At 41.1% G+C, this 25,908-nt stretch overlaps 2 protein-coding genes across 2 annotated transcripts in view; both read right to left on the bottom strand.

The window, feature by feature from the left end:
* Nucleotides 1-1,167: 1,167 nt before the first annotated feature.
* Nucleotides 1,168-14,197, bottom strand: chrna3 (cholinergic receptor, nicotinic, alpha 3). The gene is made up of 7 exons (XM_056243992.1): nucleotides 14,125-14,197; nucleotides 13,188-13,333; nucleotides 8,601-8,645; nucleotides 6,589-6,698; nucleotides 5,237-5,994; nucleotides 2,773-3,044; nucleotides 1,168-1,472 (listed from the first exon to the last, which is right to left on the bottom strand). The coding sequence occupies exons 1-7, from the start codon at nucleotides 14,183-14,185 to the stop codon at nucleotides 1,344-1,346; spliced, it is 1,521 nt and encodes a 506-aa protein (XP_056099967.1). The 5' UTR covers nucleotides 14,186-14,197; the 3' UTR covers nucleotides 1,168-1,343.
* Nucleotides 14,198-16,158: 1,961 nt separating this feature from the next.
* Nucleotides 16,159-25,908, bottom strand: part of chrnb4 (cholinergic receptor, nicotinic, beta 4 (neuronal)) — a 28,485-nt gene continuing 18,735 nt past the window's right edge. Inside the window, exon 7 of the mRNA XM_056243991.1 lies at nucleotides 16,159-16,775. Within this exon, the coding sequence (XP_056099966.1) occupies nucleotides 16,614-16,775 (162 nt within the window). The 3' untranslated portion in view covers nucleotides 16,159-16,613. The remainder of the gene's footprint in view (nucleotides 16,776-25,908) is intronic.

Here is a 25,908-nt window from a genome sequence, read left to right as displayed (position 1 = left end):
GATGTACAAATGAAGATGTAATTCAATACAACACACTGTTGCTATTATTAATAGGTTGCTATAAAGTTGTGAATATGATCTTTATATTGTCTGGATGTCAGTTTGCTTTATTCCGCCTAAATGCCACTTCCAGGAAGATCTGGTTTACTGTGTTATGAGGGCTGTGAACTCTCTGTCGTGTCTTCAGAGACGGGTGTATGACGCTACTTTACAGTGTGTTAGAAAGATGTGATCGATGTCAATGCAGCCAAAGGCAGATATGAGTGTGAAATGCATAATTCTCACGAGAACAAAGATAAATCGTTTTCTTCGTGGACAGAAGAACAGAAGATGTTCATAGTTCTCAGTGTTTCTTTTATTTGCAGGATTGCTTGAAAGGTTGGAAATGTGCATCAAAGTTTTACATTAAGAATATATCAACATGTACAGTGAACAGACAATTATTACATGTTGGGAAAACAACATCGGATTGCATTGATAGTTTTAGAAACCCATTACTGACCAGCTCTCTGGGACTTGCTCAAAGTAACCACTAGGTGGCGCTGGAAGCAAGTGTGAGCATAAAGAGATTGGACTTTTTATAAGTCTTTATAAAAGAAAAAAAAGTCTAACAGGTTTTTTTGTTAGATCATTTTTTTTTATAATGTAACAAAATGATCATAAATGACAAAAAACAGCAGCCATATCTCGAGTTGTCACATTTGAATACACTTTAAAGGGATAATAAATATATAAAAAATGCTGTATGCTTTTATTTTTCCCTGGAAGACAAAAGCAGAGTTGCACAGACTACCTTTTTGCCATTTTGGTATGGAAACCTATTACCACAATAAAAAAATACTACTTTTTATCTGGCAATTCTGACTTTAAAAACAAAACACAACAAAACACAATTCTGTTTCTGAAAAAAAAAGTCAGAATTGTCAGATAAAAAGTCGCAATTATTTTTTATTTCGTGTTGGAAACAAGATTCTGTATTCTGTTGTAATATGAACTATGGAAAAGACCTGTGTGAGATTTCTTCAAAATACTAAATTTCTGGAACCAGAAAAGAAAAAATGACACCGTCTTATGAACAACTCGAGAGCAAATAAATGTCCACTTTTGGGTGAATTATTCTGTTAAGACGCTGTTTTTAGCCGTGTTTAAGGTAACGGCTACTAACGGGTGCAGAGAACCCTTCCTAAAGTCCATGATGATGATGATCCATTTAACCCTTCGAGGTCCAGCGACTCTTTGCATTCAGCTCTAAACGACGCATGATATAAATATGTAAAAAATGCATTGTTAGGGTTGCTAAAATTTGATTCCGACTATCAAAGTGTTGAGATTGAAAGTGTGCGTCACATGTCCTCGGCCAACAGCAGCGGCTGGAGAAAGAGCCCGGCCGTTCCCAGAATACACACCAGCACAAACACCCACAGGAAGATCCGGTCGATCACCATGGCAACGTACTTCCAGTCGTCCTGGACCTGCGGAGACGAGAGCCGGAGAGCAAGACATAATCCATCAGCAAAGCTCTGAAGAACCCGTCGCACTCAATCTCATTCTGGCCTTCTGTCGTCTGATGGATTCTTTAGACTCTTTATCAAGTATTTTAGTATAATTGTACAGACGTCCTCCTTCAGCTTGTGCTTCACGTGTCTTTCTGCGGTCAAAACTGCACTGTAAAGGTAAACATAACTTTGATATTGTTAGTAATATTTCAACTGGACAGAAGCAACTGAGGTTTACTTGATTATCCATCATCATTTCTTATAAAAATCATGAGTATTTCAAATATGATCATCTGGCTTTTGAGGAATTAGTTTTAAAACTACAGAGCTTTGATCATTAAACTAATCATTAAATATCATCTTACTGGCAAATATCAATTTTTGTGTAAACAAATTTAATATAATAGGCCTATATATAAATACAGTAGTCAACATTTGAAGTGGATCAAAACCTTTCATCAAAGTCATACATGAATTTTGAACAATACCCGTTCTTGTTTTAGGGCAACTTTGATTCACTTTTGTTGATCCACTTCAAATGTAGACACACGTCAGCGGCGGCACTGAACGCGGATCCACAACAGAACCGGAACACACACACACACACACACACACACACACCAGACACACGTCAGCAGCGGCACTGAACGCGGATCCACAACAGAACCGGAACACACACACACACACACACACACACACCAGACACACGTCAGCAGCGGCACTGAACGCGGATCCACAACAGAACCGGAAGACAATACAATGCTGAATAAAGTCCTAGTTTTTGTTATTTTTGGACCAAAATGTATTTCCGATGCTTCAACACACTCTAACTAACCCACTGATGTCACATGGACTACTTTGATGATGTCTTTATTTCCTTTCTGGACAAGGACAGTATACCGTACATACATTTACAATGGAGGGACAGAAAGCTCTCGGACTAAATCTAAAATATCTTAAACTGTGTCCTGAAGATGAACGGAGGTCTGACGGGCTTGGAACGACATGAGGGAGAGGCATTAATGACATCATTTTCATTTTTGGGTGAACTAACCCTATAATGGACTCTTCCGGAGATTTGCATAGGGACCCTCATTATGCTGCCGTGTTAGTGTGGGGCTATTTTGAGCCTTGTTAGTGGTATTAACTAGCCATTTTTATTTTGACTTACTCTATGCCCTATATACTAGAGAACGGTGGACTCTGTACCCGTGTGTTATTAACCCCTAGGGTCATTTTGCGCGCTCGCTCGGCCACATGTGCGCGGCTCTCTCACCTCCTCGGCCTCGTTCTGAAGCCTCATGGTCTCTGCGATGTACTTGACGCTCTCGATGGCCTCTCTGACCCGCGGCGAGAGAGTGGAGGCGCACAGAAGCCCATCCGAGGACTGGGAGCTGGAGCTGGGACTCGCTCCTCCGTCTTCTCCCGCGCCGCTGGTGCCGTGAGGGTTCCAGCAACAGGAGCATCGGCACTCTCCCCGCAGGAGCCCCGCGGCGGCCAGGCTGTGGAGCTCGGTCGAGCACAGGAGCGGGCCCGGAGCGCTGGAGCCTGGGCACAGAGGACACTTCCCTGCTTCAGAGTCAGAGCGAGAGTATCGAAAGTTACGTCCAGACATCAACACCAGGTCCACTTATCAATCTGTCATCCATGAACATACAATATGCAATGCAATAAATACAAAACGGCAGGGAAAAAAATCATTCATTATGATTTACCGGTCAAATTTGTAACTGAGACAAGATGACAAAAAAAGCAGGATTTCTAGAATATATTCATCCCAGAATATATAACCCTACTTGTTTTTATATGAAATATCTGAATATTGACTGCATGATCATATCACTGTATTATTCACCGCCACGCAAGCCACATATTAAAGCTTGGCGATGAGTAACACTGCTTTATTATATTTGAAATATATTCCCTTTTTCAATATTACATTGCAAATATATTAACAAAAATTGTACTACATATTAAAAGTATATTAGCATCGTGCTTTACCTGTTTTCACAATACAACTTTTAACACACTTTAAAATAATTGTACTTTAATATATTTTCTAAAAATATAATTTAGAAAAAATATACTTGAAATGAAAATTCAGTTTATTTTTTAAAAGTGTATTTATTTAAACTTTACTGAAAAATATAGTTTAGGTATATTTTTAACTGTGTGTTGGAAATGATCATTGTAACAATGCATTGAAAGTATATTCTAAAATACATTATAGTATACAATAGTATATTGCACAAAGCTAAGTAATATTATTAATGTGCCTTTGTTATTGAAGACAATGGGTCTCATTCATGAAACACAAGCAGAACGAATTTTTGTGTAAATCGTGTGTAAAGTGGTTCTGGCGTAAATTTTCGGATTCATTAAAATGTTCGTATTTTCCTAATGTTAGTTGGTACGAAAGAAATCTACACCTGCTCCCAGCCACGTGTAAATAGTGCGCTTAACACCCGAACGTTTTGCTCATTAATAAGGCTGCATTTTAATTCACCTTCATCAGGGAACATATTTGCACAGCATTTTGAAAAAGTATTATATATAGTAATTACATACGGTTTTTCTTATTATGAGAGCCATAGCATCTGCGATGGTGGTCCTTCTCCAGTTTGAATACTATTTTTCCGAAGTGAATTAATTCGTTTTTTGCTCTCAAGCTTAATGTCGAACCATTTTCTTCTCACTTCTGGGAGAGTTCGATTAACAGATGAAACTCCAGTAACTGCATCTGTAATGCTGCCAAGCTTGCTTTTTTTTTAGGACCCGATACGCCACTATGTACGCTTGAAAATAAAATGTGGCGTTTTGAATGAACTTCTGATAATAAAACTTCAATTTCTGCATCTGAGAATTTTTTTTCATTCGCATTCATGTCATAAGATGCCCACATATAGTTGTCAGTCGGATTTAATGGGCGGGATTTATGGTAATTGAGAATGAGCGTGCACGCGCGTCCCATTTACGACTGATTGGAATTCATTAACACACACATTTCACTCTCTCATCTGACGTTTATGAAGTATTTGTGAATCAGGAGATGAGTTTTCAGGAATGTCTCTTTACGCGCAAATCACTCGCATATTTACTCGTATATTTACGAATGTTTCATGAATGAGACCCAATGTGCGCAATTTGTAGTATTTGGAATAAGCCAAAAGTATAACTGAGCATATACTCTTTACTCAAATATAATACACTTATGGTATATTGCTTGTATGTTTCAAAGACACTCGCAATGAATTTATAATGTACTTGTAACACAAATAAAGTACACTTTAATATCACTAATCAAGCATGTAATTAGTCCCTACACAGGCACATACTTAAAGTATAGTTGAAGTTGTTCCAATTTAGCACACTAAATACACTTAAAGTTATGCTTTACAACAACTTAATTACAACTAAAATATACTTAGTACAAAATTAGTGGTTTCAAAATAGCACACTTCAAGTTAAATGAAGTGGAATCTCCCCGCACGTTAATTCTGACCAATCGGAGTGCAGTTGTGGAGACACATCTGGCCAGCGAGTGATGTGGATGCTGTCACGCCACTGCGTTTTGGTTTGTTTCATCAACTCATCAACTGATTCGGACCAGAGCAATCGGTGCGGTGTGAAAAGGAACCAAAACGCCTGAAAGTATCATTTTCCGCCCTTGGTCCGGACCAAACTAACCGAACTGCAGATGTGAAAGCACCCTCGGTATACTTAGCATACATGTTTCTCACCAGGGGAAGCTGGAGCGTGAAGAGCACACGGTCTCCCGGGTCTCTCCGGGTCGGTCCCAGGCCTCGTCATGAACATGACCCGCGGGAGCAGACCGAGGAAGACCCGCCTCACCCAACCCGGCATGGTGTGCGTCTTCGGCGTGCGGTAGTGCACGTTCAGCACGAACACCGTGATCACGATGGAGAGCGTGACGAAGATCATGGTGAACAGGAGGTACTCTCCGATCAGAGGGATGACGAGAGACGTGGACGGGATGGTTTCGGTGATCACCAGCAGGAACACCGTGAGCGAGAGCAGCACGGAGATGCACAGCGTGATCTTCTCGCCGCAGTCCGAGGGCAGGTAGAACACCAGGACCGTGAGGAACGAGATCAGCAAACAGGGGATGATCATGTTGATGGTGTAGAACAGGGGCAGCCGGCGGATGTAGAGCGAGTACGTGATGTCCGTGTAGATCTCCTCGCAGCAGTTATACTTGATGTCGTGTTTGTATCCGGGCGCGTCGATGATCGTCCACTCGCCGCTCTCCCAGAACTCGCTGAGGTTGATGGTGGAGCCGATGAGCACCAGGTCGATCTTGGCCTTGTCGTAGGTCCACGAGCCGAACTTCATGGTGCAGTTCTGGTAGTCGAACGGGAAGTATGTGACGTCGATCTTGCAGGAGCTCTTGAAGATGGCCGGTGGGATCCAGGTCACGTCTCCGTTGAAGCGCAGAAGAGCTTTCGTTTTATCGTCCACCTGGAAATCTCCCACAGCACTGCGGTTTCGGGAACAGAGGCAGATCGTGAGGACGAGGGCCGGCACAATACAGCCGACATACAAAACTGCAACGACATGTCTCGTGGATAGTTCAACCAAAATGAAAATGATTGTGCGAGAAAAAATTCAAGTTTTCAAGAGTTTTAGTGTCAGTACTGCATTAAACTGCTATGTATAATGTTGAATATAATGCATAATAATGCATATCTGTGTGTCCTGATAATGCCACATGTCTGATGATACCAGTAAAAAGTCCGACATTAATGTAAATATATCTAGTCAGTGACAGAGATCAAGCATATTCGTCTAAAATAATTCTGTATTTTCAGCTTCAGAATCATGATTATTGTTATTCTGGTGTGTCTATTGTCCTGTGCTTTGGGTTTCAGCACTGAGTCCAAGCCTGTTCATTCACACACTCAATGTAACACCAAATTGGGCATTTTAATATTTTTTTGTTAACCTTTCTTGCAGTATCGCAGTGATCCGGTACGGTGAGTTCAGTGTCGTGATGTGTGTCGAGTCGTGTCGCGAGGGAATCGCTACACCCGTAATGATGAAACGAGGAGCGGAACGGATCCGGCACACTTACTTGTTGTACAACACAATGTCCGGCTTCCAGATCTTCTTGGAGGGAACACGGATAAACTCGACCCCTCCGAAGTCCTTGGGATTCCACCTCAGCTTATAATCATTCCAGATCTACGGAGATCAGCGAGAGTTCAGAGGCGTTATGCACACAATATCAGGGAAGGTTCTCTACGTTCTTCCAGTAACGCTAATATAACAGTTATGTGGTCTTTAATAACACTCTCAAAACGTTAGAACAAAAACGTTATTTATACATCGTTCATGGAAGGTTTTTTTCCTGAAACATTTTAGTTGGATCTTTTTTTTTAAAATGTTACTTGTTTCAGAGCGTTCAGAGAACATTCAAAAAGAATGATACAATGTTTCATATAACCAAGAAAAAGCTTATTTAAAACATTTAGAAAACTTTTGACCATTAGAAGAACATTATATTTGCATCAGGCTAGTGTATAATGCTGATTTACATTTAGTATGCCAAGGTAACGGCAAACAAGTTGAAATAGTGTAAAATAGCAATTTAAAAACCTATATACAAGTTATTTTTAAGTATGTTTTATATTTTAAATTCCTTCCTCAGTATTTGCTGAGTAATATAGTTGAGCACAGTTTGTGAAGGGCTGCTGGATTCTGGCACGAGCGTTTGACATTAAGATATTAAGTGTGTCTCAAAGACATGGCCATAAGCCATCCTCTCCTTTATTATTCTCCAGATCGTCTCAGAGCAACAGCAAACCCGGTCTCTGCAGAAAGGACATCCAGTGATAATACACCGATCCCGTCTGACACTGTTAATAGATGCAGAGTTTTATAGTTATTTCTATTCTCTAGGTCAGTTGCTAAAATATTTTGTAAGACTTGGCACCCAGGAGAATGAATTGTCTTCTCTCCAGAAGATCACGATGCTTCATTCGATCAGGCCATCTTTGCTGTAGTACATCTAGTTTTTAAGAAATCCTCTTCACATAATCACTCTATAAACAAATGATGAGATGCACTTCCTTTATTTCTGGCAATCTTAAGCTGTCTTGTTTAAGTTTAAACTTCATTTAATTAAAAATAATAGACAATTAGACATCAGGGAATCAACATGACTGAGATCACAATCCTCGTGTCCTGGAGAACGTTTACTTATAAAGCAGTAATAATGAGTTTGGACTAATATGTTTGCATATTTAAAATGTAATAGTGGTTAGAATCATAATATAATTGAAAACATTTATTTGATGACATTCATTGCAACAATTTTTTTGATATCTCAACATCATACTAAAATATTTTCTTTAAACATATTCAGTGTAAATGTAATCAATTTAAGTTCCGATGATTACAGCTGCTACATCATCATCATCATCATCATCATCATCATCAGCCTTTTTTATGCCAATCTTCAAACTAAAGCGATATTAAAGATGCACATAAACACAAAGCATATTTCCAAATCTTTCAGAGCTCAACACTTTATAAAACCCCAATCAACTCGGTTTCACACAATCTTCAATGTTTTAAACCAAGCCACAGAACACAATTATTGTCAGAAACTATGCTAGAATTGTAGGTTAATCATCATTAGGTAATCATAATCATAGTTCTCGCCAGCTTTACTTGTCGACATCACTGCTCACTTCTTAAAGTGACGGCAGCCTCGTTTTCCTATTTATTCAAATAACATCATTTGAACTTTTAAAAACAGATCTCCGGTTTTTACTATATATGCATGGTTTGTAAATCTAACACATTGTATTGCTGATCTGAAATGCATTATCAATCTGAATCTGAATTATCAATAAAGTGGACAGACATGGTTTTACTTATTATTATCTATTAAAGGTCTGTTCATGATTCATATTTAACAGGTAAAGCATTCACAGCCGTCAGTTTTACAGGAGAAGCTCGCATCTTTATTCCTGTAACAATCGTGACCGCAAAGATATAGCGAATACAACTGTGTTGAGTTATCTAAGTGAATCAATGACCCTTCGACGTGCATGAATAATGAATAATGCATGAGCTTACATGTCGCAGCCAGAGATTGGTCTCCATGATCTGGTTCACCTCGTCCTGTGGAGAGAGGAACACAGAGTCTCAGAGAGATCGCCCGAGGCTCTAGATTCATATTTACAGCTTAAAGAAGAAACATGCTGTCATGAGCAATCGTTCTCCAGGCGTGTGTCACAGATGAGCGGCTCTTCGAGGAACACCTGAGTCCCGTCGTGACGCACACGAGACCTCCAGCTGCCGGAGAACACACGCTGGGTGTGCAGGAGTCTTTAAATCAGTTCTACAGGAGTCTTCAAATCAGTTCTACAGGAGTCTTCAAATCAGTTCTACAGGAGTCTTCAAATCAGTTCTACAGGAGTCTTCAAATCAGTTCTACAGGAGTCTTTAAATCAGTTCTACAGGAGTCTTCAAATCAGTTCTACAGGAGTCTTCAAATCAGTTCTACAGGAGTCTTCAAATCAGTTCTACAGGAGTCTTCAAATCAGTTCTACAGGAGTCTTTAAATCAGTTCTACAGGAGTCTTCAAATCAGTTCTACAGGAGTCTTCAAATCAGTTCTACAGGAGTCTTTAAATCAGTTCTACAGGAGTCTTCAAATCAGTTCTACAGGAGTCTTCAAATCAGTTCTACAGGAGTCTTTAAATCAGTTCTACAGGAGTCTTCAAATCAGTTCTACAGGAGTCTTCAAATCAGTTCTACAGGAGTCTTCAAATCAGTTCTACAGGAGTCTTCAAATCAGTTCTACAGGAGTCTTCAAATCAGTTCTACAGGAGTCTTCAAATCAGTTCTACAGGAGTCTTCAAATCAGTTCTACAGGAGTCTTCAAATCAGTTCTACAGGAGTCTTCAAATCAGTTCTACAGGAGTCTTTAAATCAGTTCTACAGGAGTCTTCAAATCAGTTCTACAGGAGTCTTCAAATCAGTTCTACAGGAGTCTTTAAATCAGTTCTACAGGAGTCTTCAAATCAGTTCTACAAGAGTCTTCAAATCAGTTCTACAGGAGTCTTCAAATCAGTTCTACAGGAGTCTTCAAATCAGTTCTACAGGAGTCTTTAAATCAGTTCTACAGGAGTCTTTAAATCAGTTCTACAGGAGTCTTTAAATCAGTTCTACAGGAGTCTTCAAATCAGTTCTACAGGAGTCTTTAAATCAGTTCTACAGGAGTCTTTAAATCAGTTCTACAGGAGTCTTTAAATCAGTTCTACAGGAGTCTTCAAATCAGTTCTACAGGAGTCTTTAAATCAGTTCTACAGGAGTCTTCAAATCAGTTCTACAGGAGTCTTCAAATCAGTTCTACAGGAGTCTTTAAATCAGTTCTACAGGAGTCTTTAAATCAGTTCTACAGGAGTCTTCAAATCAGTTCTACAGGAGTCTTCAAATCAGTTCTACAGGAGTCTTTAAATCAGTTCTACAGGAGTCTTCAAATCAGTTCTACAGGAGTCTTCAAATCAGTTCTACAGGAGTCTTTAAATCAGTTCTACAGGAGTCTTCAAATCAGTTCTACAGGAGTCTTTAAATCAGTTCTACAGGAGTCTTTAAATCAGTTCTACAGGAGTCTTCAAATCAGTTCTACAGGAGTCTTCAAATCAGTTCTACAGGAGTCTTCAAATCAGTTCTACAGGAGTCTTCAAATCAGTTCTACAAGAGTCTTCAAATCAGTTCTACAGGAGTCTTCAAATCAGTTCTACAGGAGTCTTCAAATCAGTTCTACAGGAGTCTTTAAATCAGTTCTACAGGAGTCTTCAAATCAGTTCTACAGGAGTCTTCAAATCAGTTCTACAGGAGTCTTTAAATCAGTTCTACAGGAGTCTTCAAATCAGTTCTACAGGAGTCTTTAAATCAGTTCTACAGGAGTCTTCAAATCAGTTCTACAGGAGTCTTCAAATCAGTTCTACAGGAGTCTTCAAATCAGTTCTACAGGAGTCTTCAAATCAGTTCTACAGGAGTCTTTAAATCAGTTCTACAGGAGTCTTCAAATCAGTTCTACAGGAGTCTTCAAATCAGTTCTACAGGAGTCTTTAAATCAGTTCTACAGGAGTCTTCAAATCAGTTCTACAGGAGTCTTCAAATCAGTTCTACAGGAGTCTTCAAATCAGTTCTACAAGAGTCTTCAAATCAGTTCTACAGGAGTCTTCAAATCAGTTCTACAGGAGTCTTCAAATCAGTTCTACAGGAGTCTTTAAATCAGTTCTACAGGAGTCTTTAAATCAGTTCTACAGGAGTCTTTAAATCAGTTCTACAGGAGTCTTCAAATCAGTTCTACAGGAGTCTTTAAATCAGTTCTACAGGAGTCTTTAAATCAGTTCTACAGGAGTCTTTAAATCAGTTCTACAGGAGTCTTCAAATCAGTTCTACAGGAGTCTTTAAATCAGTTCTACAGGAGTCTTCAAATCAGTTCTACAGGAGTCTTCAAATCAGTTCTACAGGAGTCTTTAAATCAGTTCTACAGGAGTCTTTAAATCAGTTCTACAGGAGTCTTCAAATCAGTTCTACAGGAGTCTTCAAATCAGTTCTACAGGAGTCTTCAAATCAGTTCTACAGGAGTCTTTAAATCAGTTCTACAGGAGTCTTCAAATCAGTTCTACAGGAGTCTTCAAATCAGTTCTACAGGAGTCTTTAAATCAGTTCTACAGGAGTCTTCAAATCAGTTCTACAGGAGTCTTTAAATCAGTTCTACAGGAGTCTTCAAATCAGTTCTACAGGAGTCTTCAAATCAGTTCTACAGGAGTCTTCAAATCAGTTCTACAGGAGTCTTCAAATCAGTTCTACAGGAGTCTTCAAATCAGTTCTACAGGAGTCTTTAAATCAGTTCTACAGGAGTCTTCAAATCAGTTCTACAGGAGTCTTCAAATCAGTTCTACAGGAGTCTTTAAATCAGTTCTACAGGAGTCTTCAAATCAGTTCTACAGGAGTCTTTAAATCAGTTCTACAGGAGTCTTCAAATCAGTTCTACAGGAGTCTTCAAATCAGTTCTACAGGAGTCTTTAAATCAGTTCTACAGGAGTCTTTAAATCAGTTCTACAGGAGTCTTCAAATCAGTTCTACAGGAGTCTTCAAATCAGTTCTACAGGAGTCTTCAAATCAGTTCTACAGGAGTCTTTAAATCAGTTCTACAGGAGTCTTTAAATCAGTTCTACAGGAGTCTTCAAATCAGTTCTACAGGAGTCTTCAAATCAGTTCTACAGGAGTCTTCAAATCAGTTCTACAGGAGTCTTTAAATCAGTTCTACAGGAGTCTTTAAATCAGTTCTACAGGAGTCTTTAAATCAGTTCTACAGGAGTCTTCAAATCAGTTCTACAGGAGTCTTTAAATCAGTTCTACAGGAGTCTTTAAATCAGTTCTACAGGAGTCTTCAAATCAGTTCTACAGGAGTCTTCAAATCAGTTCTACAGGAGTCTTCAAATCAGTTCTACAGGAGTCTTTAAATCAGTTCTACAGGAGTCTTTAAATCAGTTCTACAGGAGTCTTTAAATCAGTTCTACAGGAGTCTTTAAATCAGTTCTACAGGAGTCTTCAAATCAGTTCTACAGGAGTCTTCAAATCAGTTCTACAGGAGTCTTCAAATCAGTTCTACAGGAGTCTTCAAATCAGTTCTACAGGAGTCTTCAAATCAGTTCTACAGGAGTCTTCAAATCAGTTCTACAGGAGTCTTTAATGCTCAAATAAGTTGGACACTCACAATCAAATGCTATGGTCCATATTTAAATGCACATTTTGGGATATTGCCTAAAAAGAAACACTGGATGGAGTTCTAGAAATGCCTGTACACACTCAATTGAGGCATTTTCTTCCGATAAGAAGACATGCATAAACTGCAATGGAAATACCTTTACTGAATCAATCCCTCGATGTGCAAGAAGAAACCCAGCAGAGGCTGTGATTGGACAACTGGACTAACCAGCGGACCAATCGCATCGCAGCATCTCAAATGTTGGTTTGGTGGTTATGCCATATTCTAATATTGTGCACAAGGTAAATTCACAACTTTGGATGGAAACACAGCTAATGAAACCATTTTGATTTGTTGAAACTTAATTTATGACCAATCAAACTGACAACTTGTGCATGATACACTTCGTTTTAGTGCTATCTATTACAATAGGAGCCAAAATGTTTCATCCATTCGAATGCCAAGTATAACATCAGTCCAGTAATGTTGCTGCAGACTTCCTCTGCGATATTACACAACTCATTCTTTTTATTGTTGTTGTTGTTTATCCTTCAAACCCAAAATTTATGAAATTACCTCCCTAAAAACTTTAAAGCATATCGAACAGACATGATTGGATTCACAGAAATAGTGAAAATGCCTCTTTTTGTGGCGAGCTTACTCCATTCTACATTACAGAAACCTTCATCAAGTTGAATTAAACCATGAAAGAACAAAGGAGAAAAGGCTTGATAGAAACTGTATTAAAAGAAGTGAGATGTGGGGGTCACACTACAGGTTAGATGAGGAGCTTTAGCTAAATCACGACTGAGTCATGCCTGAGGTCAGAGGTTAGAGGTCAAGGCTTCTGGAGTGAAAAGCACTTGCTCTTTGAACTCATCATGACTGATGGAAGCTCTTCACAGGAGGACACTGACAGAAGCAGACACTCACCACTTTGACTAGTTGTGACATGGACACCTCAAACTGGACCACGACCGGGTCGGACACGTTCTCCACTGGTCTGATGTACTGGTTATAACTGGAGAAGATGATGGAGAACAGCCTGTGCTCAGCATCAGAGCCGGAAACCCCAGCATCTGCCCAGAGACAGCAGGACCAGCAGAGAAACACACACACCACTACATTACATTACTTGCAGGATCTGAGGATCTGAACACACACACTCATCAACTTACATTCATTTAGCAGATCTGGCTCACACATGAGGAATGCAGCAAAGCGCTTGATATTGTGTAAGCAATAACAAAGTTATTAATAACTAATAACAAGACAGCGTCTTGAAACCTTTATCTTGAAAATCATATAATCCTGATTACAAGTAATCAAATGTTAAAACTTCAGATTTGATTTGTTGTGAGACGTAAATGCACGCATACATATTTTTTGAATTTTACTAATGTTAAACTGCACTTTGAATAGTGAATGATAAAGAATTTTAAAAAAAATCTGATGATAAAAAAATATATTTTTCCAGTTTAGTATCTTTATTGTGCCTAAAAGATGTAAACAAATACAAAACAAAAAACAAACTGTTTTCATTGTGACATTTGACCCCATACAGTGTGGAAGCATATTGGGGAAGTTGCCACAAAAAACAAGGAAACGTGTATTTCGAGAAATTCTTTTTTTTCTGCGACCAGCGGGAATTAATGGTTAAAAGTCCAAACTACACGAAACACACACACTTTGGCCATTACGCTCAATAAATAAGCCGACTCGTTAATTTGGTCAGTCTGTCATTATCTGTCTCATTTGCTCTCTTGAAACTAACATTGAGTCGCTCATAGACAGCATATACACAATATATTCCAATAAACAGCAACAAGTATCCGATAATTCGGATTAGGGCATTAGTTGTGTTACTCACCTGACAGAAGAGAAAACAGAAAATAGCAAGTGTGGAAAATTACGATCGCTCTGGCTTTCATCGTACAGTCCGGAGAATAATGCTGATAACAATCAGGAGAGTCCAGTGCGCGCGCAGCGTGAGCGCGCAGAGAGAGAGAGAGAGAGAGAGAGAGAGAGAGATAGATAGAGAGAGAGATAGAGAGAGAGGGAGCGAGAGAAAGAGAGAGAGTGTGTGTGTGTGTGTGTGTGTGTGTGTGTGAGAGAGAGAGAGCGAGAGAGAGAGAGTGTGTGTGTGTGTGAGAGAGAGAGAGAGAGCGAGAGAGAGTGTGTGTGTGTGTGTGTGTGTGAGAGAGAGAGGGAGAGAGCGAGAGAGTGTGTGTGTGTGTGTGTGTGTGTGTGTGTCTGTGTGTGAGAGAGAGCGAGAGAGAGAGAGAGAGAGAGAGAGAGAGAGAGAGAGAGAGAGAGAGAGAGAGAGAGAGAGAGAGAGAGAGAGAGAGAGTGCGTGCGTGTGCGTGTGTGTGTGTGTGTGCAGAGCAGCTGTCAGTCACTCTCTCCAGAATGGAAACGAGCTCTTTCTTTGGGTTTAATGTCAGGTTTGATCAGAAAGGTAAAGGCAATTGATTATATGCACCAGTAGCGATTATATTCGTTGAAACGAAAATGCGCGTTTTTAAAACTAAATGTAACTTGATATGCCATCTTAAACACGCAACGCCAGACTATGACTTCAAGAGAATGGAGGAGGATTTTATATAGTTTTACCATGAAGACACACATTTAATATTGTTCGAGAATGTTTTACCTCAGAGCAAAGTCCAACTATATTTGTCAAAAAACCTGGAAATGGAAATGGCTCTAATCCAACAGAAGATGATCCTGCAAAGCAGTGTATAGATGAACACATATTAAGCTAATCTCTGGCTGTCACAACTTTATTACCTGGGTATTGTTCAAGCCAATTTGCTCTCTGTCTCAGTATTATATGAGATAACCTCCATATCACAGTTATGCTAATGTTCTCCATCCTTGTGTTTCAAAGAGCTGCGGGAAATATAACAATCTCCTACACTTACAGTAACCTGTGGTAATCTGTGGTAACCTGTGGTAAGCTGCCACTGGATAAGGAGATGTGGTGTTTTGCACGGTGAATGATGCATTGGGTTAGATGACACTCAAACACAGTGTGTGACAGACAGAGATCTGCCTTGGCCAACAGGTGGCGCTATACACACTGATGATGCAGGACTGGTCACCTCATGAGTCCGTTTCAGGACAGCTCTCAAATACAGAAAATGAGAAATAAAACTGATAAAAGCGTGTGCAGAACACACTCCCACTGACACTGGGATTAAATGATGGACAGTAGGTCATCCTTCCTTTCCAACTAAAGCATCCACACATAAATACGATTTTAGTTTTATTTAAGTAAGACTTTCCCATAATGGACATGGACAATCTTGCTTTTCTATAAAGAATACTTGTATCAGATGCAACTCTTTCTGTAAGTGTTATCGTGTCCACAGGCTTCTTTTAAGTTTATAATGGATTGCACAAGTTACCTTCCACAAATAAATCTGACAAAAACACGAATCTCATCAATTACAGCATGCATTATGGACACAACAAAAATCAAACTGTGCACATCCTTCATATCACAATACATAAAGAATAACTTGGTCCATAAGACAAAATGTGTGGTATTAAATGAAAAGTCTGTAGAAAACAAAACACAGTCTCACCTCTGAAAACAAAAAGAGATCCCAGAAAGAGAGAGAGAGAGTGTGTGTGTGTGTGTGTGTGTGTGTATGTGTGGTTATTTAATAACCTTGTCTCATAAACCCAGTGAATACACAGTGTTATTGATGAGATTCTGGTGTTTTGTTTTGCTACTTTTACAATTAATTTCAAGCCTAAAGGAGCTCTAATAGAACAAAAAGAGTTACAAGTTGCAACACTGTAAAATGATTTTTCGAAATTGTAAATTAAAGACTATTAAGACTATTGGAAAATACGATGTCAGTCTACTTAAAAAAGCCCATTTAATTCAATGTCTTACTTGCCGTTTCTTTGTAATTATTTGTGAAATTAACAAGCAATTTCTAAGTAAAAACAAACACACATTTTTTTTTCAGTGTAAACACATTTAGGATAATTAAAAGTGTGTAATTTCTGTTCACATTAAAATAATATTATCCCAGCTTAATATGCAGAGACTAAATGGGTCATTTGTAGGTTTATTTCCTTGAAAGGTTAAACAAAAAGTGACTAACAATGGCTCAACCAATAGAGTGAGTCGGTGGGTGGGGTTAAATGCTTTATCTGACCAATGGCAGACAAGGGGAGTGAAATCTGTATGAAAACAATAATAATTTCTGCAGTTCCATTTAGTGCCACGAGTGCATCTGAGCGTCTTCTGGGTCCGATGGTTCCTGATCTACAGATTACAATAGTGGAAATCAGTTCCCTCTCAGAGTCTCAGAATAACGTCTCAGTCACAGAGAGTGTTCGTCATACGCCGTCCCGTTTGGGGTTCTCCTGGATGGGAACGCCCTGGTTCTGGAAGAGTGGCTGGAGGAACAGACCCAGAGTTCCCACCACACACACGATCACGAAGATCCACAGAAACAAGCGGTCCACCACCATGGCCACATACTTCCAGTCCTCGATGACCTGGACAGAGGAAACCTCATTAATACAGTTAATGACCTCTAATGAGGGACGAGGAAACAGAACAAGGAGAATGAGAATGCGTGTGTCAACAAGTGCTGAGCAACTGCTATTGAACAAGCATCTCACTCTCTCTCTCACACACACACACACACTTTCTCTCTCCTCCAGCATTTATTTAAGGACACGATCGATGTGCTTTGGCTAAAGCATGAATGTAACCTCTGTTTGCTAATTGTGTTTCCACTGAAAAAATGTTCTTTGAAATGTCAAATTTAAATGACATTTAGCTTTTACTGTAAGATTCAATACACAAACATGCTGTTATTAATGCGATTCATGTGTTTTGTCAGATTTATTTAAGAAGCCTGTGGAAACAATAAAAAGAGTTGCATCTGATACAAGTGTTCTTTATAGAAAAACAAGATTTTAATGTTTTAAAACGATGGAAGACAATGTCTAGTTAATATCTTAAATGCACAGAAATGTGAGGACGAGCGATATGTTGCACAGCGTTACAGCAAAAGTAACATACATTGTGTGTTGCGACTTTATATCACGCATTTTTGACTTTATAACAATTGCGACTTTATATCACGCAATTCTGACTTTATAACAATTGCGACTTTATATCACGCAATTCTGACTTTATAACAATTGCGACTTTATATCACGCAATTCTGACTTTATAACAATTGCGACTTTATATCACCCAATTCTGACTTTATAACAATTGCGACTTTACATCACGCAATTCTGACTTTATAACAATTGCGACTTTATATCACGCAATTCTGACTTTATAACAATTGCGACTTTATATCACCCAATTCTGACTTTATAACAATTGCGACTTTACATCACGCAATTCTGACTTTATAACAATTGCGACTTTACATCACGCAATTCTGACTTTATAACAATTGCGACTTTATATCACCCAATTCTGACTTTATAACAATTGCGACTTTACATCACCCAATTCTGACTTTATAACAATTGCGACTTTATATCACGCAATTCTGACTTTATAACAATTGCGACTTTATATCACCCAATTCTGACTTTATAACAATTGCGACTTTACATCACGCAATTCTGACTTTATAACAATTGCGACTTTATATCACGCAATTCTGACTTTATAACAATTGCGACTTTATATCACGCAATTCTGACTTTATAACAATTGCGACTTTATATCACGCAATTCTGACTTTATAACAATTGCGACTTTATATCACCCAATTCTGACTTTATAACAATTGCGACTTTACATCACGCAATTCTGACTTTATAACAATTGCGACTTTACATCACGCAATTCTGACTTTATAACAATTGCGACTTTACATCACGCAATTCTGACTTTATAACAATTGCGACTTTATATCACGCAATTCTGACTTTATAACAATTGCGACTTTATATCACCCAATTCTGACTTTATAACAATTGCGACTTTACATCACGCAATTCTGACTTTATAACAATTGCGACTTTACATCACGCAATTCTGACTTTATAACAATTGCGACTTTATATCACGCATGTCACGGTTGGTAAATCCTATGTCTTCTTCTTGTCTCGTGTCTCTGTTGTTGTATGTGTGTGCGCTGATCAGAGGGGCGTGGCCGCTCATCAGCGCTCGTTCAGCAATCACTCATTACCTCATCACCAGCTGCAGTCTATCCATTCCTGTGTATATATCTCATCAACTTCTCATCTCCATTGTCAGATCGTTGTTTTGTGATGTCCGGTTGTATTGATCCCTCTGCGTTCCAGTCCCGTGCCTTCGTTGTTCCTGTTTGTGTTCCTGTTCGTGTTCCTGTGGTCGTTATCTGGATTCGTCTTGTTTGTTCAGCACTCTCCGTCACCTCACTCACCGGATTCATCTGACCATTGGAGTCCCTGCGCCGCTAGCCTGTTACCACTGGACTCTTTCTTGCTTCATCATTGCTTTATAATAAATACTGAGTTTTTACTTGCATCTTACTTCCGAGTTTCTATCATTACAGAACGATCTGACCCAAATGGAAGCAGCGAGAAACCCGTCAGAAAGTCTGGAAGACTTTCTGAACAACAGCAGACTTCGGATGGATAACCTAGAAAAGAACCTCAACGACACAGCTCGCGCTGTTCAGGCTTTAGTGGCGCAGGTGTCCGGGCTCACCCAGCAAATCCAACTTCTGCGAGCTCCCACTGCGCCGCCTGGACCGCCGATTCCCCAACCACCACCAGCGGACCCCTCCCAGTCGGAGCCCCGTCTACCGGCTCCGGAGCCGTATTCAGGTGAACCTAACTTTTGTCGAGCCTTCTTAACACGATGCTCAATGCATTTTTCTCTCCAGCCCCGAACCTTCCGTGAGGAACGAACCAAGGTCGCTTTTGTCTTGACGTTACTGACTGGGAGAGTGGCACTATGGGGAACGGCGGTGTGGGAGAACTAGGACGAATGCTGCGCCTCGTTCCAAGCGCTCTCCGCCGAAATGAAACGAGTCTTTGACCGCGCTGTGGCCGGTAGAGAAGCAGCCAGAGTGTTAGCCGACCTGCGTCAAGGAAGGAGATCCGTAGCGGATTTTTCTATCGAGTTCCGGACCCTGGCGGCGGAGAGCCAATGGAATGAGGAGGCGCAGTGGGACATGTTCCTGCATGGGCTGGCTGACCGCGTCCAGAAGGAGATATACGCCATGGACCTTCCCACCAAGCTCAACGACCTAATCGCTTTGGCGCTTAGAGTGGACGCACGGCTGTCCAGAGTGGAACAGCGAGCACAGCTCAACCGCCCTTCGGGAGGATTTGAAGGCCAACGTTCTGGAGGCGGGGACGCGGTCAGCCCCGTCTACGATCCCGAGCCCAGGCAGGTGGGTCGAGCACGGCTTTCCCGGGAGGAGAAGGAAAGGCGGAGATCCCAGGGCCTCTGCATGTACTGTGGAGGAGCTGGACACTTCGCCTACAACTGTCCTTTAAAAGGCCCAGCCCGACAGTAAGTATGAGGCTACTGTCGGGTGGGATCTCCGCCGAGAAGACCTCATCAACATCGACTCTCCTTCCGGTTAGACTCCGATGGTACAACCATCGTCACGACTGTCACGCACTTCTGGACTCGGGCGCCGAAGGTAACTTCATGGACCACACCTTTGCACTCAACCACCAAGTTCCCCTCAAACCCCTCACCCATCAGATTGCAGTACACGCCCTCAATGGCCAAGAACTCCCCACTATATCTCTGGTCACTGAAGACATCACCCTCATCACGTCAGGCAACCACTCAGAAACCATCTCCTTTTATATCCTGGACACTCCGCTTGCACCCATTGTTCTTGGCCACCCATGGCTCACTCATCACAACCCCAAAATAGACTGGCAGCTCAAATCAGTAGTGGCGTGGAGCAGTTTTTGTCATAAGTCCTGTCTTGTGTCTGCCTGTCCGTCTGTTTCTGTTCATGTGTTGCAGGAGGAGACAGTGGATTTATCTAACGTGCCCACGGAGTATCGGGACCTGAAGGAGGTGTTCAGTAAGTCTCGGGCTGATTCTCTTCCTCCACACCGTCCCTATGACTGTGCTATAGAGTTATTGCCAGGTACGTCTCCGCCTAAGGGCAAATTATATTCACTCTCTGTCCCAGAGAGAGAGGTCATGGAGAAATACATTTCTGATTCTCTAGCAACGGGATTCATCCGCCCTTCCTCTTCTCCAGCGGGGGCGGGGTTCTTTTTTGTGGGGAAGAAAGATGGATCGTTGCGACCTTGTATTGATTACCGGGGGTTGAACAACATCACGGTAAAGAATACTTATCCTTTGCCGTTGATGTCTTCAGCCTTCGAGAGGTTGCAAGGAGCATCTATCTTCACGAAATTGGATTTAAGAAATGCATATCATTTGGTCCGCATCAGGGAGGGGGATGAGTGGAAAACCACTTTTAACACCCCTAGGGGGCACTTTGAATATTTGGTTATGCCGTTCGGCCTTTCCAACTCCCCAGCGGTCTTCCAAGCACATGTCAATGACGTTTTGAGAGACATGGTCGATCAATTCATATATGTCTACCTGGATGATATATTGATTTTTTCATCGTCTCTCCAGGAACACGTGCAACACGTCCGACAAGTGCTTCAGAGGTTGCTAGAGAATGGGCTTTTTGTCAAGGCGGAGAAATGCGTGTTTCATGCACAGTCTGTTCCTTTTCTAGGTCACATCATCTCGGTTGAGGGAATATGCATGGATCCTGACAAAGTTAAGGCTGTGGTAAATTGGCCAAGTCCAGATTCCCGTAAGGCCCTACTGAGGTTTCTGGGGTTTGCCAATTTTTACCGGCGTTTTATTCGCAATTTCAGCCGACTAGCCGCGCCTCTGACCGCCTTGACCTCCCCCAGAACGACGTTCAGGTGGTCAGACGCAGCAGAAGCTGCGTTTGCCAAACTGAAGGGTTGCTTTGTTTCAGCCCCCATCCTGATAACCCCTGATCCATCACGTCAGTTTGTGGTGGAGGTCGATGCGTCAGAGGTGGGGGTAGGTGCAGTGTTATCCCAGCGCTCTCCTTCAGACGACAAGATGCACCCTTGCGCATTTTTGTCTCATCGTTTATCCCCTGCCGAAAGCAGTTATGACATTGGCAACAGAGAGTTGTTGGCGGTCAAGCTAGCATTGGAGGAGTGGCGCCACTGGTTAGAAGGGTCGGGGGTACCTTTTATCGTCTGGACCGATCACAAAAATTTGGAATACATTCGTACGGCTAAAAGACTTAATTCCAGGCAGGCTCGGTGGGCTCTTTTTTTCGGACGTTTTGACTTTACTCTCTCGTACCGCCCGGGTTCTAAAAACATCAAACCCGATTCTTTATCGCGCATTTTTGACCGTTCCGATCGCCCGTCTACTCCCGAGTGCATTTTACCAGAGACCCTATTTATCTCTACACTCACATGGGAGGTCGAATCGAAGGTCAAGAAGGCCTTAGAAGGGGTAACGCCTCCGACTCGTTGCCCACCGAACCGGTTGTTTGTGCCGGAGAGTTTACGGTCCAGCGTTATTCAGTGGGGACACTGTTCCAATGTGGCTTGTCATCCGGGAGTTAATCGTACTATGTTTTTAGTCAAGCAACGATTCTGGTGGCCTCTCATGGCTCGTGATGTTCACAATTTTGTATTGGCCTGCTCAGTTTGTGCCACAGGTAAAACTTCCAATCGACCTCCAGATGGGTTACTCCAACCGCTGCCGGTACCTTCGAGACCCTGGTCCCATATCGCACTAGATTTTATCACCGCCCTCCCACCCTCCCAGGGTCACACGGTAGTTTTGACCGTGGTGGACCGGTTCTCGAAGGCTGCCCACTTTATTCCCTTGCCCAAATTACCTTCAGCCAAGGAGACAGCGTTGATTGTCGTTGATCACGTCTTTCGGATTCATGGCCTCCCGACAGACGTGGTTTCTGACAGGGGACCCCAATTTGTGTCCAAATTTTGGCGAGAGTTTTGTAAACTTCTGGGGGCAACTGTCAGTCTGTCCTCTGGGTTCCATCCCCAGAGCAATGGTCAAACTGAGCGAGCCAACCAGGATTTGGAGCGAACGTTGCGATGTTTAGTGTCCAAGAATCCTTCCTCTTGGAGTCAGCAACTGTCTATGGTCGAGTACGCCCACAACACATTGCCAGTGTCATCCACGGGCCTATCACCATTTGAGTGTAGCGTAGGTTACCAGCCACCTATTTTTTCCTAGTCTGGAATCCGAAGTCGCGGTCCCCTCCGCCCACGCCTTCGTCCAGAGGTGTCACCGCACTTGGACTAGAGCCCGTGAGACTCTACTCCAAGTGGGGGCGCGCACCAAGGCCAAAGCCGATCGCCACCGGCGGAGGCCTCCCGTGTACGTCGTCGGTTCTAAAGTGTGGCTTTCTACCAAGGACATTCCTCTCCGCTCCGTTTCAAATAAGCTCGCACCTAAATTCATTGGCCCGTTTTCTGTCACCAAAATCATTATTCCGGTGACAGTCCGCCTGAATCTTCCTCCAGTGTACAGGAGGATTCATCCCGTCTTTCATGTATCTAAAATTAAGCCCGTTTTTTTTGCTCGCATTAATCCGCCAGTCCTGGTTCCCCCCCCGCCGCGTCTCGTAGACGGGGAACCCACTTATTCGGTCAATCGTGTTCTGGACTCGAGGCAGAGGGGGCGCGGATTCCAGTACTTGGTGGACTGGGAAGGTTACGGTCCGGAGGAGAGAAGTTGGGTACCGGCTAGAGACATCCTGGATCACTCCCTTATCGATGATTACAATCGGCAGGTAAGGGAGTCTGGGAACGCCAGGAGGCGTTCCTAGGGAAGGGGGTACTGTCACGGTTGGTAAATCATATGTCTTCTTGTCTCGTGTCTCTGTTGTTGTATGTGTGTGCGCTGATCAGAGGGGCGTGGCCGCTCATCAGCGCTCGTTCAGCAATCACTCATTACCTCATCACCAGCTGCAGTCTATCCATTCCTGTGTATATATCTCATCAACTTCTCATCTCCATTGTCAGATCGTTGTTTTGTGATGTCCGGTTGTGTTGATCCCTCTGCGTTCCAGTCCCGTGCCTTCGTTGTTCCTGTTCGTGTTCCTGTGGTCGTTATCTGGATTTGTCTTGTTTGTTCAGCACTCTCCGTCACCTCACTCACCGGATTCATCTGACCATTGGAGTCCCTGCGCCGCTAGCCTGTTACCACTGGACTCTTTCTTGCTTCATCATTGCTTTATAATAAATACTGAGTTTTTACTTGCATCTTGCTTCCGAGTTTCTATCATTACAACGCAATTCTGACTTTATAACAATTGCGACTTTACATCACGCAATTCTGACTTTATAACAATTGCGACTTTATATCACGCAATTCTGACTTTATAACAATTGCGACTTTATATCACGCAATTCTGACTTTATAACAATTGCGACTTTACATCACGCAATTCTGACTTTATAACAATTGCGACTTTATATCACGCAATTCTGACTTTATAACAATTGCGACTTTATATCACGCAATTCTGACTTTATAACAATTGCGACTTTATATCACCCAATTCTGACTTTATAACTCGCAATTGCGACTTTACATCACCCAATTCTGACTTTATAACTCGCAATTGCGACTTTATATCACGCAATTCTGACTTTATAACAACTGCGACTTTATATCACCCAATTCTGACTTTATAACAATTGCGACTTTACATCACGCAATTCTGACTTTATAACAATTGCGACTTTATATCACGCAATTCTGACTTTATAACAATTGCGACTTTACATCACGCAATTCTGACTTTAAAACAATTGCGACTTTATATCACGCAATTTTTGACTTTATAACACAATTGTACGGTGGCCCAGTAGTGCACAACACAACGAAATTTAAAAAGCAAACATAAGTTCACAACACAACGAAATTAAGCCACAACACAACGGAAAATGTTCAACACAACGGAAATAAGCCACAACACAACGGAAAATGTACAACACAACGAAATAAAGCCGCAACACAACGGAAATGCTCCCGACCACTGGGCTCTCGGAGCGCGATAAAGTTAGTTTTCTTTGCCATTGTTATAGAGTTAGTAGTCTTAATATATCAATACCATGATTAGTTTTAACAGTGTGTAACCATTGTAAATCGACATAAAATATACTTCAAAATCACCTACACAAGCGTATTTATACTCGAGAATGCTTTGACACGCTACCACAGCGCATGATCCCTAAGGGAACGGCTGGCAATTCCACCAAGTGGTTAAAACGTATAATTTATTATAATATAAATTGATGAATAAAAATAAAAAACATTTGGTGAATTGCAGAATTACAGGAAGGCATTGGCACAATTTCACCAGTAATAAGTCAGTCAGGTCACTAGGAACCTAACACAAGCTTTGGGACATTAGGCCTAATGTTTCTATAAAAAACAAATTGTGTACTGTGCATGCAGGGAGCTATTGGCACAATTTCACCTGTTTTAAGGTTAATAGGAACTACAACCTTTGAAACCTGATAAAAGAAAAATAAACTTTTACAGAAATTTCCTAAAACAATATTTGTTTACTGTAGGCTATATACATGAAGGGAGGTATTGGACAAACAGTCAGCTGTAGTAAGTCAGTCTACTACCAATACAATCAAGCTTTGGATTTTGAACATGTATGTTTTTGAATGTTAAAAGTAATTTTAATTAATACAACTGATACGTTTAAACAACTTGAAGGAATTGGCAGATGTTCCCTTAGGGTTACGCTGTGGTAGCGCGTCAAAGCATTAGATTGTAAATATGCAGCTATAATGCACGTAGGTGATTTTTAATTAATAAATGTAGTTACAATGTTTAGCTATACTGTTAAAACTAATCGTGGTGTTGATATTTTTTAGACTGCTGACTGAGTGCTGACTCTATAGAACAGTGGCAAGGAAAACTAACTTTATCGCGCTCCGAGAGCCCTCTGGTGAGGAGCATTTCCGTTGTGTTGCGGCTTTATTTCGTTGTGTTGTACATTTTCCATTGTGTTGTGGCTTATTTCCGTTGTGTTGTGGATTCATTTCGTTGTGTTGTGAACTTATGTTTGCTTTTTAAATTTCGTTGTGTTGTGCACTACTGGGCCACCATACAATTGCGACTTTACATCACACAATTCTGACTTTATAACAAACAATTGCGACTTTACATCACACAATTCTGACTTTATAACAAACAATTGCGACTTTACATCACACAATTCTGACTTTATAACAAACAATTGCGACTTTACATCACGCAATTCTGACTTTATAACAATTGCGACTTTATATCACGCATTTTTGACTTTATAACTCGCAATTGCGACTTTACATCACGCAATTCTGACTTTATAACACACAATTGCGACTTTACATCACACAATTCTGACTTTATAACACAATTGCGACTTTACATCACGCAATTCTGACTTTATAACAATTACGACTTTATATCACGCATTTTTGACTTTATAACACACAATTGCGACTTTACATCACGCAATTCTGACTTTATAACACACAATTGTGACTTTACATCACGCAATTCTGACTTTATAACACACAATTGCGACTTTATATCACGCAATTCTGACTTTATAACTCGCAATTGCGACTTTATATCACGCAA

This window comes from Rhinichthys klamathensis, unplaced genomic scaffold, assembly GCF_029890125.1.
Source record: "Rhinichthys klamathensis goyatoka isolate OS25496 unplaced genomic scaffold, OSU_Roscu_1.1 h1tg000886l_1, whole genome shotgun sequence".
In the NCBI taxonomy this organism is placed as follows: Eukaryota; Metazoa; Chordata; class Actinopteri; order Cypriniformes; family Leuciscidae; genus Rhinichthys; species Rhinichthys klamathensis.
The sequence above is the reverse complement of the archived record's forward strand: the minus strand, read 5'-3'. Positions and strand labels throughout refer to the sequence as shown.

Excerpts from the sequence above, each read along its gene's own strand:
- chrna3 (XM_056243992.1), bottom strand. The coding sequence starts at position 14,185 with ATGAAAGCCAGAGCGATCGTAATTTTCCACACTTGCTATTTTCTGTTT. Across the intron at positions 5,995-6,588 it reads GACATTGTGTTGTACAACAA|TGCTGTGGGAGATTTCCAGG; the intron begins GTAAGTGTGCCG and ends CCGAAACCGCAG. Across the intron at positions 1,473-2,772 it reads TTCAGAACGAGGCCGAGGAG|GTCCAGGACGACTGGAAGTA; the intron begins GTGAGAGAGCCG and ends TCGTCTCCGCAG.